Below are 19,014 nucleotides of genomic sequence, written 5' to 3' on the forward strand. Positions count from 1 at the left end.
GAACATATGGACGCAGAGAGAGGAGAGTGCTCGTGAGAGCACCGGGGGAGGGCAGAACAACCAGATAATAATAATAATAACAAGAGAGACTCCAGCTACTACTCCCACGGGCACCCTCCAACCACCCCAATATGTATGTAAGAAAAAAGAAACAGTACCGCTAAGCAAGTGAGGTACATGGTAGACTTACATCAGCTTTATTGATGAGTGACTCCATGAGATCCATGAGAGGGCAGGAGAGTGTAGATAAAACAGAGACGAGGAGGCAGAGGGCAGCCGCCGCTGTCAAACATTTGTTTACACCTTCAGCTGACCGCTTCACCAATGGTTCCTTTCTCCAAACAAAATAAATACATATCAGCTTTACTAATTAAAAAGTGTAATCGTAAAATCAATGGGTTAATAATATTAGATAGTGGTGAATAGTTTTGAGATGTTTTGTGAGAGGTGAGTTAGAACCGCGGTAGTGAAGGTCCTCATGGTGCGGCCTCCATCACCCGCCGCCACTCCCGCGCCCCGCTCCTCATACTCCAGCCTCTCCTGCCTCCACGCTACCTCCGCCACGGTCCTCTCCGGCGCCACGCCTGGGTAAGTCTTCACGGCTCTCACACCACGTACTCCTGTAGCATATAGCGTGTTAGAAGTGGGCTAAATGTGCGACATAAGTTAAGGTGTTGCCGCTGCTCTTCCCGCGTGGTGATCACGCTGCCATATATTGGTGTGTATATGTGGCCTGCTGTAACTTAGAGCGGCGTGAAGGTCGTGTTACAGCTCCTGTGCCAGGCTAGGCCACTACGGGCTCACCATAGCCCGTGCTTCTTGGAACTTTTTGCCAAGAATGTCTTTAAAAGGTAGTGTGGGGGCCAGCAGGCGCCCTGCCCCAGGTGTGGGGCCACGCTGCCCACACCTGCCCCACACCTGCCCCAGGCTGGCTGGCTCTCACCTGTGGGCTCTGTATAATGTGCATTATCTTTTGTTAGTGTGCGAGGCCTGGGGGCAGTGGTTGGGTGGGTGACCACATGGCGGCCACACTGGCCTCTGGCACCTCTGCAACCTTAACTTTTATTAATTTTGTTACTATATAAGAGTTACCGTCTTGTAAAGTCACTAGCACGCTTAGAGCTTTGGTCAAGTCCTTAATCTTAATTTTCCCTGGAATACGAACCACTAAATTAACAACCAGGTACCCATTCACTGTGTTAGACATGTAGTATACAATAGAGGACAATAGATTGGTTAGACAGGCAGGGTCCAAAAGCTAATAGCTTGACTAGGTGTACAAATAGTTAATACTGTTGGGTGAACAGAGGCTATAGCTAAGGATTGGTGCCCAGTCGATCCTCCCCAGCCAGGATACGAACCCAGGCCATAGCGCTCGGGAAGCGCCGGGCGAGTGTTACCACTGTGCCACGGGGAACTGGTAACTACCTCCCTGACCCCTTTGCCAGGCAGCTGTGGTCACTATGGTTCATAAACTGGGCCTCAGTCATTTTGTTTAGGCACTTGGTAAACCGTTTTGGTTGATAAAATAAAATAACATACTGGAGTGAACGATATGGAGGAAAATGCAAGATTGAACCAGTTAAGAGCAGAGGTGCCATAGGCACAGTGAACACTGTATATACATCAGAGGTCCACGGTTGTTCAACGTCTTCCCAGCGACTAAGAAATATTGCCGGAACAACCGTGGACATCTTAAAAGAGAAAATTGGACTGTTTTCCAAGAAGTTCCAGGCTGTGGTGGGTGTGGGCCTGCGGGCCGCTCCAAGCAACAGCCTGGTGGACCAAACTCTCACAAGTCGAGCCTGGCCTCGGGCCGGGCTTGGGGAGTAGTAGAACTCCCAGAACCCCATCAACCAGGTATATGTGGGCCTGCGGGCCGCTCCAAGCAACAGCCTGGTGGACCAAACTCTCACAAGTCGAGCCTGGCCTCGGGCCGGGCTTGGGGAGTAGTAGAACTCCCAGAACCCCATCAACCAGGTAGCACATCTACAAGACTCCATCATGGGGGGGATATAAGATACTTGAAGTGAAGTTGTGTGGCGGACCGCCGCGTCTCCCTCGTGGTTGCTTGCCATGTTATATGTAGTTCTTGCCTGGTGTTTCTAGTGTATTGTGTGGCAGTCTTGCTCACAGTATTTACCTTGACTGCTTTTGTTGGTGTACATGTTTGAAATTGAGAAATGAGTCTGGATAATTTCATGCCGTGGTATCACTTGGTAAAGCACAGGTTAGAGACGGCCAATAATGGGTGTACGGCTGCGTCACACACCACTAGGTATACATCTGAGTTGCATGTGATATTTCCATGTTGAAATTTCCCAATCATTGTTACACTAAACTTGCCAAACTTAGCTAGAGCTATTTTAGTTACAAGTGAAATATGGTTTAAATAATAAAGTATATGGGAAAAAAGTTTTAACTTAAAATTTAAATGAAAGTTGTAAAAAATATATTGGGGGAAATAATACATTTACAATCGTTGACATTGCAAGTTACTTTTCTAGATAATGGTTGTCTCGACAAAGTAAATGCTATTCCATCTTGAAGTTAAGGGATTTGGGAAAAAAAATGATTATCCCAATAATCATAAATATACGTTTAATGTTATGTATTCCCTTTGCACTAGAGTACTTCCCTTGTCACTTGGCAAAACTGTTAAAACAGATTTTTAAAACCCATCCAAGCCTAGCCTTAACTTAATAGTGGAAAGTCGCTGCATAAAATTAATCGATTCTAAAAAAAATTGTAACCCAAATATTTGTAATCAAAATAAAAATCAAAGTTTTCTCGTAAATAATGGCAATTTAATTAATGTTCCACGCCAAAAATATAACAAATTTCATCCATCATATTGAATTTTTTCATACACAAAGGAATAAATGTACACTAAATAAACCAACATTTAACTGCACTTTTATTGTGGACTCTAGTTGGTGTATGGAAGACTGAGGAAGCATCCCTGTCTATTGTAACATGAGGCAGTGATATATCTGGGGTACTCTTGTTGTGCACATACCACTAGGACCTGGTTGTGGCTCACTGGTTGTTTCCTGGCCTCTGACTGGGGTTGGGAGTGGAAGGGCTCTCAAAACGCAAGGTATGAGCTGCATATATTGATTCATTTTGGCCAGATAATTTTATCTAGCTTTTATCATGCATGGGCCGGGCTTCAGGTCAGGGTAGTAGACGAACTCCCAAAACCCTATACACAGAAATCACAATAGTGTGATATATCAAATGAACAAATCCTCATGGGGCGTGATGAGGGTTCGAACCTATGAACGGGATGTTTCTAGCTGGGGACACCCATTCGTACATTCGAACCCCCCATCACGGCTCTTGTGGATTTGTTCCCAAAACCCTCTTAGGGTATGGGCAGGAAAAAGTGGGTCGTGAAATTTTTTTTTTTTTTTACTTTTAGAATCCATGAAGCACAAATCCATATCTATTGTGGTTTAGCTGTAGTGTCTTGGAGTCATTGTATGGGAATAACTGTCCATTTTTTATGTAATTATATCCTGCTCATGTGTTGTATTGAAGTCTGTAGTGGTACTCATTTTGTATAGTAAATCCTAAATGTTGTGTAATTATGTAAGTAGTTACAAGATGAGAGCTATGCTCATGGTAGGCCATCTTCCCAGTACTGTCATAACACTTTGAAACTACTGACAATTTTGGCCCTCACCATTTTCTCAAACATTTACCACTGTTTGCAAAAGTGAATTTTCTTATCTTAAGCATCCTTTTTTAGTTTAAATTGGTAACCTCTGGTTCTTGAAGTTTCAGGTCTCTGGAATTCTTTCCTATTAATTTTATCAATTCCTGTTACCATTTTGTACGTAGTGATCCTATCACCTCTCCTATCTTCCAGTTTGTTATATTTAATGTCTCTTAACCTCTCCTTGTAGCTCTTGTCCTTCAGTTCTGGGAGCCACTTAGTGGCATTTCTTTGCACCTTTTCCAGTTTGTTGGCGTGCTTCTTCACCACACCACTGTCTCCACCAAATCACCATCGCCACCACCCCCTAAACACTTTCGCGTCTGGCGTGCGCACCCCAGCCTACATAATTGTGCACCGGGCGTTTCTCGTTAGCCCGCGGCTAGACTAAATTGTGTACTCATTTTTTTTTTTTACCTTAATTGTTGTACTACGTTGATCCTTTTGGTATCGATGTGTTCACAATAAAATTCCCTACAGGGGTATATGCACGTAAAGGTCGAAAAGCCTGGCTCAACTCCCCCACAGCAAAGCCGAAAGTCTGGCCAGCGTTACCAGTGAGCGAGCACCAATTGGTACACCCGCAACCTGGTGTGTGTGTACTCTTATCAGTTTGATAACATAAATTGTCGTGTTACGTCGTTCGTTTTGGCATTAAATTGTTTGCAGTATAAAGGCGCACATTTGAAAACTAGTTCCATAATAGCACGATAAATGGAATTTTAACAAATATTTTAATTTTGGATGCTCATCACAAAAGTATTCATAATCTTTCAGTGTTCTGACCTTAATTGTCATGACAGTTAAGGTCTTGATGAACGACATAGTTATGTCGTTCATTATAGTATCAAATTGTGTGCAATCTAAAGGCACTCATTTTAAAACCAGTCTCAATAATCTGATCAAAATTTGAATTTTAACATTTTAATTTGGGACGCAGCCTGTCCCCCCAGCATATGCAGAAAAAAAAACTTAATTTCATGATTTCAAATTACGAATAAGTTGAAATGTCACCAACTTATTTTATTAATTAGTGTCAGAATGGCATACAACGTTCATGTTGCACACTGCAAAATAGTTTGATAATGCAGTTTACTGTAAAAATTATTCACTGTTGCCTTCCGAATATGTGCAAAATTTAGACTAAAAAGAATTCACACCTCCAAACATTATGGGTTTGTGACTAAACGACAGCAAGGACTTTAGAACAAAGCACTTCACGCATGTATAAAAATGGTGAGATTTGGTCAGAAACTTAAATTTTTTATTTTAAAGCAATTCTGAAGTTAGAATGTGTAGCATAGGCTCCTCGCACAATGTTCTTTGTGGTCTATAGTTGATAGTTTTCTTAAAGATTTCTCATGTAATTTATAGGTTGTGTGGGGTCTGTTCTCTTCCACATTCCATAACATGGAATGTGAATATTATGCCATTTGCAAACTGGTGCTCCATATACTGTACTTTTGTCCAGGTCTGCTTGAAGGTCATGACAATCATCTAAGTTTTTTCTTTCCTATAATCTTAGCATCATCAGCAAACATGTTCATATAATTCTGTGTTCCACCTGGTAGATAGGTTATGTAGACAATGAACATCACTGGTGCAAGAACTGAACCCTGTGGTACTCCGTGTGACATTTCTCCAGTCCGATACACTGCCCTCTTTTTTCTATCGGAATTTTTCATCCCTGCTAGAAGCTTACCTGTCACCCCTTAAATATTTTTTGCGTGCACATGTATACGTGGATATTGCAAATTTGCTGCTGTTAAAAGTTTAGCAGCTCCTGGCATGGCTACCGTATGCATTGTCACTAGATGGTGATGCACTATGTATGGTCTGCATCTTTTTACTAAGGCCCTGGAAGAAAGGGGAATAGAATTTTTCCAAATATGGCAAAAATGAGTAAAGGTCTAGTGTCAAATGATGTCCTCAAGAATGGGTGGGACATTTTAATAAAACGGTGCACCTTAATCTCCAGGCAATCGGAACTTGTTTATCAATCACTCTAGCTTTGTTTCCACGTGTAGGATAGAACAAAAAGGTGGAAGGCATTGGTACTTCTAGAAAATGAAGTATTGGAGAGTATATGATTGTCTATATTGTTGTCAATCAGTTGTCTATACTATATTTACTAGAATATAAATGCACATAATACTGTAGTGTATGTATACAATTGTATAGCTGTTAAGAAATTTAATCAAATTTAAGTTTTTTCTGAAATGTGCATCTTTCCAGCTGATGTCAAAGGTGTGAGAGTTCAAAGCTCAATATTTGACTAAACACGATGGGTAAATTGCATATACCAGGTAGTAATTTTAACGAAAGGCCAAAGGAAAACGGTATAATTCGAAACCAAACTGAAGATGCTAGATAGGTGAGCAAAAAGTTGAATCATATTTCCCAGTACCATGGGTACATGCCTGCCCTCAGAGGTCATCTCCCTGGTGGCTATGATTTCAAAACCAGTAATTAGTGCCATTATCCATGGTTATCACATTATTATTAGTGCTATTATCTACTCCATGTACAATCATACACAAGGTATAGAAAAACTGACCTCTATAATTGTCGGGGGACGGGAAGCCATTGTGTATTCCTACACGTTAGGCTTATATTGAGGTCTCATCAAATTTCAATTACAGAAAACCAAATTCTTAGTTTCAAACAAAATTTGTTCTACATATGCTTTTTATATTATTAACCAGCAATTTTATAATAGTGTATTTGTTGAGAATAATCTCTACAACAATGTTGAGAATAATCTCTACAACAATTTCACTTAAGTTTACAAGTATACGTATTGGGACTGTAATATGCATTCATACCATCACACATCACAGCCCAAGGTTCCTGGTAGTAGTCTGGTTCGTTCTTGATTCCCAATTCAGAATTCTAGGTTCATATCTTGGCCAACAACAGTGGCTATCTTCGAAAGAACTAGATTATTTTCCGAGCCGGATCAACTGGGCTGTGGTGGATGTGAGCCTGCAGGCTGCTCCAAGCAACAGCCTGTTGGACCAAGCTCTCACGAGTAGGCCTGGCTGGGCTTGGGGCGTAGAACTCCCAGGACCCCATCTAGCAGGTATCGCCCTGAGGGGACAGCACTTGGGATTCATAGTCCTAGGGTTCCGGGTTTGATCCCCGGTGGAGACTGAAACAAATGGGCAGAGTTTCTTTCGCCATGATGGCCCCCCTATTCACCTAGCAGCAAATAGGTACCTGGAAGTTAAACAGCTACTACGGGTTGCTTCCTGGGGATGTGTAACAAAAAGGCTTGGTAAAGGACCGGGCCGCGGGGGACGCAAAGCCCTGAAATATCTCAAGATAAGAACCGAAATGGTTATATGCATTTCCTATCGCCTAATGCCCACAGTTACAGCCCTGCTCCTGTGCTTGGTAAGTCCACTACGGGCTCACCATAGCCCGTGTTACTTGGGACGTTTGTTCCAAGTAGCTGAATCAAAAAAAAATCCTAATGCCTGTCCATCTAGTGGTAAATAGGTATTCAGGTCAGGTTGTTGTTGGGATTGCATCCTGGGTCTGGGGTCAGTAATTGGACCCTGGGGGAGACCTACCTTGAGGTGTTTCCCGGGTTTAGCATCCCCGTGGCCCAGTCGTCGACCCGGCCTCCATATAGACCTAGTTATAGGCCTAAATTTGTACTGTGTATAAACTGACTACCTGTCCCCCAGCACAGTGAATTATTACTTGTCTAGGTAACCACCCAGGTGGTTTGAAGGGTGATTGTCTTAAATCAGTGGATTTACCGAGAATGGTATGAGTAATGTTATTTTTATTACATTAGAACATGTCACTTACGTGTGCACATTTTCCTTGCTTAATGTTTTTGCTGTTGGTTACACTATACAAATATTATAGGTAACTATCTTCATTTATTATGCACTATAACCAACTACTAAACAGTTCATTTAGGAGTTGGTAATCTCGTAATCCACACACCATGGTTATATGCATTTCCTATCATATAACCAGATAGCTGGGAGCCATCTGCCAGTCAGTTGCTGATGCCAACAGACACGGCAGAATTCATCCTGATATACATATGGTCATCACTGGTTCTTGTCGCACACTGCTATTATCAGAATCCTGGGCACAAAGTCTTGAATATTAATAATTTTCCACAAGTTTATTTTCTAAAGACACATGTGAAACTAATTGTGTGCTGTAATGTACAACACTCCCCAATAGGAAGAAAACCCGCTGGGTTGTTCATCCTGTCACTTGTACCCAGACACAGCTGGGACTTGCTTATAACTGTCTCAAGTGAACAGCTCCTCAAACAAGAAGATTAACATTTATCAACCCTTAAAAGCTTACGTTATCTTGCGGGTGCAAAATGGGGAAATCTTTTAAGAACAGTATCAATATTTGACATGGTGTTTTCCTAACTCAAACAATGTGGGGTTTATTATTCTACAGTTATTCCTAATGTCTCTCAGGTGTTCACATTCACGTAGATAGTCGTCAAGGCGGTATCCATCACTCACCACAGATTCTGCAACTTCGCTGATCAACTGTTGTTTCCATTCCAAATCTCCATGGATATTTGTATCCAAGACGGATTCTCGCTATTACTGATTCTCTCCCTCGTCCTTTCTGGTTTTTCTTGATGTCCACGGTTTCAGCAATATTTCCCACTCGTTGGGAGAATGTTGAACAACTGTAGACCTCTGATGTTTATACAGTGTTCTGATTGTGCCTATGGCACTCCTCTTCACTGGTTCTATTTTGCATTTTCTTGTATATAGTTTACTCTGGTATGTTATTTTACTGTGTAGATTTGGGACCTGGCCCTCCAGTATTTTCCATGTGTATATTATTTGATATATCTCATCTTAATAATGAGTACATTTGGAGCTTTGAGACGGTCCCAATAATTTAGGTGCTTTATTGTATCCATGCATGCCGTATATGTTCTGTACTTCCTCTATTTCAGCAGTCCCTGCTCTGAAGGGGGAAAGTGAGTACTGAGCAGTACTCAAGATGGGATAGCACAGCACAGGTGATTTGAATAGTACAACCATTGTGATGGGATCCCTGATTTGAAAGTTCTCGTACTCCATCTAATAATTTTTCTGGCTGGCACAATATTTGCTTGGTTATGCTTCTTAAATGTTAGGTCATCAGATATCATTCCCAAATCCTTTACATGCTGTTTTTCATACCAGTATTGGGTTCGCTGCACAGACCTTTAAATTATAGACTGTGTCATTAACAAACGTGGTAATCAAAGCACTAGAAAGTCATATGGGTTAAACACCTGGAGAGTAATGACATAATAGACTGGTTTTTGAACAAGAAAATTGTGTAACAGATCTACTTATACTTAGCCTTTATGATAGCCACAGAGATGCTACAGAAAGAGGTGTTGGGTTGACTGTATTTTGACCTAAAAAAAAAAACCATTAATGGTCCCACTCAAGTGGCTGTTCTGGAGACAAATATCCTGGAGGGGTGACGGGGAGACTTCTAACAGATAATAAAATGTTCAGAGACAAACAGATAAGGACAGTAATCGGATACAATGTACCTGACTGCAGGAGTGTTATTGGCAGAGTACCGCAGGGTTCAGTTCTTGCACCGGTGATGTTCGTCTACATAAATGATCTACCAGAATGAATACAGAATTATATGAACGTTTGTGGATGATGTAATGCCCTCCAAATTGATCTAAATAAAAACACTTGCTTGGAGAGTCAAGTAGCAAATGCAATTCAATGTGAATTAATGCCATGTTTTGGAATGTGGAATTTGAGAAAAATAGACCCCTCAAAATTTACAAATTGTGGAAATGAATTACAAAACTCTATTGCAGTATCACTTATAGAACTGAAAGTGTTAAACATGCCAAAACTAGGAGATAGGTGATAAGTGGTAGACAGTTGGAAAGTGGTAGACAGTTGGAACAAGCCAAGTGAGAAGATGGTGGTAGAGGCCAAAACCGTCAGTTTGTGTTATACGACAGTACAGTGGCTCCTCAGTTTACAAATTTAATCAGTTACTAGTCGGTTCATAAGCCAAAAATTTAGCAACCCGAAACAAATTTTCCCATAAGAAATAATTTAATTGAATTAATCCACTCCACACTCCCAATAATAACTTAAATCTATTTTAGCTTACCTTTATGACTTGTTGGCGTATGGAAGACTGAGGAGGAGAGGTGTTAAGTGTTTGAAAGGGGAGTCTCCCTTCCATTATAACATCAGGCAGTGATGACTTCTCTGGGGGTACTTTCTCCTATGTTTTGCCTGCATACCACTAGATCCTGGTTGTGGCTTGTTTTTTTCTCAATAAAAACCTTTCTATAGACTTGTTTTTCCCTACATTGTAACACTTGTCTGTAGTGAGGCATCAGTGTCATTTAAAAAGGTTAAGGCAACGCCTTTCTACAGTTTGCTCTGGGCGAGTCGTTTCAACAAGTTTGCATTTCTTCCCATAGTCTACACTTAATTGTTGAAGGGACATTCTGTACTGCTTCCTACTCCCCTGAAAATGTTTCCTCAGCTCTCTCTTGTTGCCCCTTGTGAAGGCCTAAAAGTTCTTTGATGGTTAAGTCTTCGCTGTGTTCCACCAACTCATAACTCGCAATGCTACTTTTTCTAAATTTCTCAAACCATCCCCTGTTCGCCTTAAACTCTCTTGTATCTGCATCACTTGTTCCAGGGGTTTTCTTTAAAAGATTATGCCTCGCATTTTCACAAATGATGGCCTCTGAAATACTATCGCCTGCTAACTCCTTATGTATCCAAATGGCAATAACATTTCAACATCCTCGAGTGTTTGTGTTCTTTGTTTTGTGATTGTTGATATGAGTTTTGCCACTTTTGCACTCATACTGTCCTTTTTCTTGGCAATTACAGTGCATATCATTAACGTTTGTTGAACTGCCAAGCTAGTTCAACAACCTTTGTACCATTTTCATGTTTACGAATATCTTGTTTTTGCTCTATGGTCATCCTCACACGTGTTTTCTTACGACACCACAAGCGTAGCTCTCATCCTGTAACTACACTTGGGTAATTACAAAGAAATCACATTAACATTATGTATCTATGAAGAAATCAGTGGGAGCCATGAGGAGAATTTGAACCTGCACACTAGGTACTTCCAAGCACATGCCTTAAACCACTGAACCATAACTTGGTCACATGCACTGCAACCTTGGATTCGGTTGAATCCTGGGTTCCATTGCTTTTGAGCACTCCTTTCCCAGCCTTGCCTAACACCTGAACTTTCCTTACGCCAATTTGTACCCAGAAATATGCCAGCTGAAGGTTTTCATTCTTGATTATCCACATCCCCTACAAAAATGGTTTACACTTGCTATGTTCTTTTGACATTTATGAAATAAATCACAGATTTTGTAATTGAAAGAACCAAAATACCTGTACTGTACACACTATTATTCATAACTTCGTAATTATATTAATCAGTGCCCTAATGTATTTTTTTTTTTTTTTTAATTTACGTACTTTTGTTAAAGCTTCAAGTCTGGGTTGCAATAGAAGGGAAAGACTTGGAGTGCTTACTAATGTGCCTCCTCGTCTTCCCAGGTGCTGGTATCTTGGCAACACCACCCCAGACCCACGTGTGAATGTTTCATCGAACATCAAATAATTATTGTGGACCAGCAACTCAAAAGTAGTAAATTTTAAGTACGTAAGGTCGGCTCTCACACTTGACACAATGCCACAGAACGAACATATTGAGCTTCATCGCAAGCGCCATGGCCGACGACTTGATTATGAGGAGCGCAAACGGAAGAGAGAGGCCCGTGAACCTCATGAAAGATCGGCTAAGGCAAAGAAGATATTTGGATTAAAGGCAAAGCTCTATCATAAGCAGCGCCGTTCAGAAAAGATTCAAATGAAGAAAACTATTAAAGCTCATGAAGATAAACTGACAAAACAAAAGGATAAAGATGCCGTTCCAGAGGGAGCCATTCCTTCTTACCTCTTGGATCGTGAGGGACAGTCACGTGCCAAGGTTTTATCCAACATGATAAAGCAGAAGAGGAAAGAAAAGGCTGGCAAATGGGATGTTCCAATACCCAAAGTTAGAGCACAGTCTGAGGCAGAAGTGTTCAGAGTTGTTAAAACTGGTAAAAGGAAAGCAAAGGCTTGGAAAAGGATGGTTACAAAAGTAACATTTGTTGGGGATCAGTTCACCAGAAAACCACCCAAATTTGAAAGATTCATCAGACCAATGGCTTTAAGATTTAAAAAAGCTCATGTCACCCATCCAGAATTAAAAGCTACATTTTGCCTTCCCATTATTGGGGTTAAGAAAAATCCAAGTTCGACAATGTACACATCTCTTGGTGTAATTACAAAAGGCACAGTTATTGAGGTCAATATTAGTGAACTTGGGCTTGTTACCCAAAGTGGAAAGGTTGTGTGGGGTAAATATGCTCAGGTTACAAACAACCCAGAAAATGATGGTTGTATTAATGCTGTTCTTTTAGTTTAATTTTATGTGATGAAGTACATTAGTACTTCATAAATGTGCAGTGTGAACTGATTATCTTTTCATAAATAAAAAGCAAATATAAAAGTCTTTCTCTCGCCTTTTATTATTGATGCACCATAATGTTGAGACGGCTTAGGTCTTGTGAGGTACTTTTTTAATAGCTCATATCCAATAGGATTTCTAATATTAATACTCGAGCACCTGACTTCCTGTAACACATTAAAGGTGCTGTTCAACACTATGGAAGGTGAAACTTAGGCACCGTCAGTTTCAAATTTTACTCAAAGTAAGCCAAGAATATTTACTAGGGTTTGGCAGTGTAACCCAAAATGACAATAAAGCTATAAACTTTTGTACCAAACATTTTTAACACATCTGGAGTATTTGGATCTTAATTAGCTTCTGACTGTAATCAGTAGTCTTCATGTTGGGCAATTACTTTTTAGACATTTCTTAATTTGAAAGGTATTTTATTTGATCATTAATTTTGCATAAATTTACCACTTTAGACATTGGGCTCTAGTTAGAATAGTTATGTCTGGAGAACGTGTAATGTGCGTGTCATCATAATTGTGTTGAACAGGCTTGATTATAGATTAGAAGTTGCTCAAGCTAACTTTTTCTATATATTGTAGTTCAAAGATGGCACTGGTGACCAATAGAAAAGGTTGGTATTTTCTTCATTGGTACAGATGCAATATTAATTTTGATACACTTATAAAAGTGGAACGTTGTTTTGGGCTGCCAGTAATAATTTTTATAATGGAACGTTTAAAATATTGGTACAGATGTTTTAGCATCACTAATAAGTTCAATATTATATATTCGTTACATCAGCCACCTACATTTTTTATGCCTAATGAAGAACCAACCACTAAGCTGTTGTGGCAAAAGTTGCATTGTGCCACTTGTATGCTGCAGCTGGTGATGCCCCCTGGTGGCAATATTCCTCCCCCTCCAATATACTGTGCACGTATCATTGTGGATATAGGGCAAGCAGACTGTTAGCTCATGCTACATGCATGAGCTAACAGCTCTTGGTTGCTTATTCAGTAGAGGCCTTCATACCCAGGTACTCCCCACCTTTAACTCACTATAAATTGGAAATTAAAATTTGCTTTTTTCTAACTCAATGATTACTCTGCCAATGAAGGTAAATATTGGTAGATTTTCTTTCAACTTTGTGATTGTTAGGCATTACATCCTCAGACATTGTGAAATTTTAGGGAAATCATGAAACAAATAAGAACCTCACGATTCCCCACCAAAATAAACATTTAGTTTTTGTGCATCGAGACTGTAAACAGCTGTCTAGCAGCCTGGCCGTGGTATCATAATGTCTGGAGAAGGTTGTGCAAGTGCAGTTCCTGTTAGCGACGTCACTGATGTCTAATGATGTTTCTGCTTTGCCCTGGACGGTATAAGAAGTCGTAATTTCAAACTGCGAATACGTAGAGACCAGAAATTGGGCTTTAAAATATGGCTCAAGCGTCGAATTTGGGATGTTTGGGATATTTTGAAAACTGCAGGGAGAAGTCTCACTAGGCATGCCACTCCTGTGGGAGGCATTTTGATCTATCGAGATTTACTGCACATATCTAAACATTATTGCACGTCGGTTTAGAGCATCTGGAAGAGAAAGGCATCTTAATGTGGGCGGTGTAAAATGGACAATATTTAGTATATGGTAATTGAAATGATCTAAAGGTACTAATAAGCAGAGCTTAAGCCACTGAGTTATAGTTAATATTGGTTGCAGTGCCATTTTATTGACTTCCTATCTGCTCATTCCAGTTGTCATTAATATAACATTATTTTCTAACAAAATGGTTCCTGATTTTTGTATAAACATTGTTGCCCTCTATATGCTGGCCCTTGTATAGTAATAGTTTTGTTTCTGAAAAAGTATTTAGTATTGCATATTACCTGGTAAAGGGTGACACCATGATCCAAACTGTAAGCAAAATTTCATAGATAAGTATCTAAAAAAAAAATTGGCTATATAAATATATTTTATCTTTTACTTTCATTGCAAGACTTCCGCATCATAACATACTACTTAGTTCCCTCAAACTGCTGAAGATTGGTTCCAGTTATCAGAACAAATGTTTATCTCTAATATTACTTTACACACTCGCAGTGTCTGCTTTGGTCTCGGTTTTAATTGAAGAATTAAAAATTAAATGCTGTTGAAACAAGTGGCTTGCCATTACTTGTCTGTCTGCCTCATCAAACATGGGCAGGGAATTGTGCTTTAGTATGGGAATGGGTTAAGTCTTGCCTTGATGCGGCTCCTGCTTTTTAAAGCTAAGTCTTGTTTGTGTCTATTTCAAGAATAATAAATAATTGGTGTCGGAGTTCTTGTGCCACAAGTAATTATAGTAATGTCTTGGAAGAAGTGATGCTGGAGTTTGAGTATACAGCAGTATTAACCCAGTGTAGGTGCTATTAAGTGGTGCAATGTTACCTTGAAACGTCAATATGTGCACTCTGAAATAGTTGGTTTTAGATTAGCTTATGAAAGAAGCAAATTTCTTAAAAATGCATGGCCTTTACTTTTTGGTATACAGTGAGTACTAATTTACCTTTTGTTGGCCCTTTTTAACTTGTGTTTTCTTTACAGACCGTAAAGATGCAGATCTTTGTGAAGACTTTAACTGGGAAGACCATCACTCTTGAGGTCGAACCTTCTGATACTATTGAAAATGTGAAGGCTAAGATTCAGGATAAGGAAGGTATGTAACATTAGTTTTAATACATTTTCTTGATACATTGTTAACATGACAAACTTGGCATATTGAATATTTAGCAGAGATAAACACTGCTTCATTACATTGTCTTGTCCAAGCTGGCATTGACATTGAAGGATTTTTATATTTAGATAAAATTATTTAAAATTTCATGGGATTAATGTTGAATTTATTTTAATATTTCAGGCATTCCTCCTGACCAACAGCGACTGATTTTTGCTGGCAAACAGCTTGAGGATGGTCGCACTCTTTCAGATTATAACATTCAGAAAGGTAAGTTCAGGCACAATAGTAGAACGCATGAACATGCAGTTATACAAGGGAGTAAGCATGCAATGTGTCAAAAGTTGTCAGCTGGGTGGCACAATAAACGTAGTATTTTATTACACTGTCTACATACATTTTTATATAACATTGTTATACACCATTACAAGCCATTGAGCAGTTCTGGCGGGTTTGGTAATATCATACTCAAAGAACATCATATCGTGCTTGTTGGTTGCTGTCGGCAATGGACAAAGTAAAGTACAAAGTACTTCACATATTACTAATTAACCACAACACTGCTGTTATCTTAGTGCTTGTCACTAATTTCTGAATAACTTTAAAGTTCATTTTCTAAACTAACATAAAAAAAAATTTAATGATGCATAAATGCATAGAAAATTGGCCATGTTCTGTGAACATGAAAACTAGCATTGGGTTCACTGATATTTAACTTTTGGCCATGGTCTTTTATCACAATCTTGCATTTATTTATTTCTTACCAAGTGGTTATGTGGCCACGATCTGCATAACAAAACTGCGAGCTGCTGCATGCATTGTTCATGGTCGCATTCTTGGTACTGAGGCCTCCAACACCCAGGAAGAGGGGTACCAACAATTTTTGTCAAAGTTGGCATTTATTTGTGGGAAGCCTGAAGTGGCAGACATGAACTGTACTCGCCTAGTTGTGCTTGAGAGGGTTGAGCTTTCTCTGGTCATGCCTCTCGACCATCAATCAAGTGGTGTACAGATTCCTGAGCCTGCTGGGCTCTTATCATATCTACACTTGAAACTGTGTATGGCATCAGCCTCCACACCGCTTCCTAGTACATTCCATTTGTTAACTACCGACGCTGAAAATATTCTTTCTAATGTCTCTGCGGCTCATCTGGGTGCTAAGTTTCCACCCGTCTCCCCTTGTGCTCCACCCGTGCTGAAGAATTTTTTTCCATCCTGTCAATTCCCCCGAGAAATTTTGTAGGTGGTTACGTCTCCCCTTACTCTTCTCCCAGCACTTATTGAAGATTATTGTGGTGGTGGTGGCTTCACTCCATACTGTGTGGGGTATACGCTGTGTATTTACAAGTGCTAAATCTTGTACAATTCTTTTAAAACATCTGTGTTGCACAGCTAATGGATAACTGGCAAGAACATCTCTGGCTGTTTTGTGGAGCTGTAGGATTAATTGTAGACAATAGATTCTCCATTTGGTATTCTCCAACTGTCTGCAACAGAACTAAGGTAAAAAGCACAAGAATCCTGGAACACAACAAGCTATAACAGCCTGCTGTAGATGCTTATTTTTTTTTAAATTAGAGCCCATTATTAGATCTCTGGGAGTAAATTGAGTTGATGTACATAATAAGTTTGCTGTTTTCTGGTACGTTTGGCAAAGGATAACGATTGTCATTATAAGTAAAGATGACCATGCATACATACCGGAGACCCCTGTCACTTGTCACCCAAAGGATTGAGAGATTAAATTAGGGTGAAGTGAATTTGCCACATTCATATATTTAAAGTACTGTCTCCACATTAAACAATTATATTTTGAAAATGCCAGTACTGTGTGTTCCAGCTGATTTATTTTTTTGTTTATGAACAGAATCGACCCTGCACTTGGTGCTGCGCCTGCGTGGTGGTGCCAAGAAACGCAAGAAGAAGAATTACACCACCCCAAAGAAGATCAAACACAAGCATAAGAAAGTTAAGCTGGCTGTGTTGAAGTACTACAAGGTTGGTGTGCTGCCTTAGTATAACTTCTTTGTGTACTTAGTATAACTTCTTTAAAAGGAGGATTCCTTATGGGGATTACGTCGGTATTGTTGAATAGTGTGTGCTTCCTATTGGCAGGTTTTGGAATAGTTTAAAAATGTTTTGTAGCGAGTATTGCATTGAAGAGTGCCACATAAACGGAAGTGTAGCTATAGGTACATCAACCATTTTAATGCCATGATATGCCATCTGGTTCTTTTGTGAATTTTAAAGGAAACATTACAGCAATTAGCTATGTAGTCTTCACAATTTGTATTATGGGAATTGAATGCACTTGATAAATATATATCAAGATTTACAATATGTACAATCCAGCTTTAAGCTATTACAAGGAGCTAGAGCTTTCCCATGAACAGTTAACAGGGGGCTGGCTTGCCTATCAGCCCTTAAATATGATGGGTTTCATCTACATGTGAAGTAATGAACATAATCAGGATGAAACTAGTGGCTAGAGAGGTAAAGATAGATGTGAAAATGGATGGTGATGTAGGGAGACAGGTCACCTGGGATCAAGCAGGAGAAGGAAGATTCATGTAGACTTTAAAACCATTTGATACTGTATCCAGCAAGATCCTGGTGTATATGTAGAGGCATGCTGGGATAGCTAGGAAAAATTCCTAGATGTAAACTTGTGACAAGGCAGTTGGAATTTTAGATTATGAAAACTTGAGTAGGATAAATAGCCTTTACAGTTTAGTAGATATGAAATGTTGTTAATTTATAATTGATTTAATTAATTTACTAGAATAGTTAATTTTAAAAAATTTTGGCCTGATGCAAAGATACGCATTTTGTTACATCTTGTTAACATTATCAAAGGCAGAGTTTGATTGGTTCCAAAACCTTTGCTGCTGGGTATATAACTCTGAATGAGGCGGTGAAGCATTAAGTTTCTTGTTTTAATTAAACTAGTGTAATCCCAGAAATGCGGGATCTATCTTGAGGTGATTTCGGGGATTAGTCCCTCCTTGGCTAGGCCTCCGTTCTGTTACACACACCCCAGGAAGCAGCCCGTAGCAGCTGTCTTAACTTCCAGGTACCTATTTACTGCTAGGTAACAGGCTAAGGCAAAAGAAACATTTTGCCCATTTGTCTCAGCCTCCACCGGGGATCGAACCCGGAACCTCAGGACTACGAATACGGATTGCCAGAATGTCATCCCGGTTAAATAATAACTGGTAGAATTCATGAAAACATGATAATTTTAGCCTTATTTTGTTGATTACTGTGACTGCTACAGGTTTGATGTAATGTTGTTGCAGGTGGATGACAATGGGAAGATCACCCGGCAGCGTCGCGAGTGTCCCAGCGAGGAATGCGGTGCAGGCGTCTTCATGGCCAACATGTTTGACCGCCAGTATTGTGGTCGATGCCACCTGACGTTTGTTTTCAACAAGCCTGAATAAATATACTTGTGGTACTTTCTGGTTTTTGTAACCTTGTGTATTTAAATACATTTATTAAAATAAGATGGACTGCCTTTCTCAACGTTGTGAATACAAGAGGACCCCTTTCAGGTTATCTTGAAATGATTTCGGGGCTTTAGTGTCCCCGCGGCCCGGTCCTCGACCAGGCCTCCACCCCCAGGAAGCAGCCCGTGACAGCTGACTAACACCCAGGTACCTATTTACTGCTAGGTAACAGGGGCATAGGGTGAAAGAAACTTTGCCCATTTGTTTCTGCCTCGTGCGGGAATCGAACCCGCGCCACAGAATTACGAGTCCTGCGCGCTATCCACCAGGCTACGAGGCCCCTGTACTCAGGTGTGAGTACTTGGTTCCCAAGGTAATGAAAATCTGATGAGTGACACGTATGTATTTCTGAAATTGTCCTCGGTAAGAGTCGGGTGTTCTCTCCAGGAATCTTCCGTGTCTGTGCCTGTGCAATACTTGTTAGTAGTTTGGCCGTAAGGTGTACAAATGTCAACGAGGCTGGAAGATGATTTAAACCACACACCAGAGGAACGGACGACGATGTTTCGGTCCATCCTGGACCATTTAAAGTAGATTGTGA

The 19,014-nt window shown here is 40.1% G+C and overlaps 2 protein-coding genes across 3 annotated transcripts in view; one reads left to right on the forward strand and one right to left on the reverse strand.

The window, feature by feature from the left end:
* The window catches only part of LOC123745508 (putative transcription factor SPT20 homolog-like 2), a 175,663-nt gene extending 175,330 nt beyond the window's left edge, over positions 1 to 333 (reverse strand). Inside the window, exon 1 of the mRNA XM_045726086.2 lies at positions 191 to 333. Coding sequence (XP_045582042.1) covers positions 191 to 226 — 36 coding nt within the window. The 5' untranslated portion in view covers positions 227 to 333. The remainder of the gene's footprint in view (positions 1 to 190) is intronic.
* A 118-nt stretch (positions 334 to 451) lies between these two features.
* LOC123745509 (NSA2 ribosome biogenesis factor-like IP259) lies at positions 452 to 18,421 on the forward strand. 2 transcript variants are annotated; one of them, XM_045726088.2, is made up of 6 exons: positions 452 to 588; positions 11,296 to 12,205; positions 14,850 to 14,946; positions 15,148 to 15,234; positions 16,832 to 16,962; positions 18,264 to 18,421. In XM_045726088.2, the coding sequence occupies exons 2-6, from the start codon at positions 11,429 to 11,431 to the stop codon at positions 18,405 to 18,407; spliced, it is 1,236 nt and encodes a 411-aa protein (XP_045582044.1). In that variant the 5' UTR covers positions 452 to 588; positions 11,296 to 11,428; the 3' UTR covers positions 18,408 to 18,421. The 2 variants fall into 2 exon arrangements, with proteins under 2 accessions (XP_045582044.1, XP_069168061.1); XM_069311960.1 differs by lacking the exon at positions 11,296 to 12,205 and having other exon boundaries at positions 457 to 588; positions 14,835 to 14,946.
* The last annotated feature ends 593 nt before the right edge of the window (positions 18,422 to 19,014 follow it).

This window comes from Procambarus clarkii, chromosome 71 (genome assembly GCF_040958095.1).
Source record: "Procambarus clarkii isolate CNS0578487 chromosome 71, FALCON_Pclarkii_2.0, whole genome shotgun sequence".
Classification (NCBI taxonomy): Eukaryota; Metazoa; Arthropoda; class Malacostraca; order Decapoda; family Cambaridae; genus Procambarus; species Procambarus clarkii.

Excerpts from the sequence above, each read along its gene's own strand:
- LOC123745509 (XM_045726088.2), top strand. The coding sequence starts at position 11,429 with ATGCCACAGAACGAACATATTGAGCTTCATCGCAAGCGCCATGGCCGA. Across the intron at positions 15,235-16,831 it reads AGATTATAACATTCAGAAAG|AATCGACCCTGCACTTGGTG; the intron begins GTAAGTTCAGGC and ends GTTTATGAACAG. Across the intron at positions 16,963-18,263 it reads CTGTGTTGAAGTACTACAAG|GTGGATGACAATGGGAAGAT; the intron begins GTTGGTGTGCTG and ends ATGTTGTTGCAG.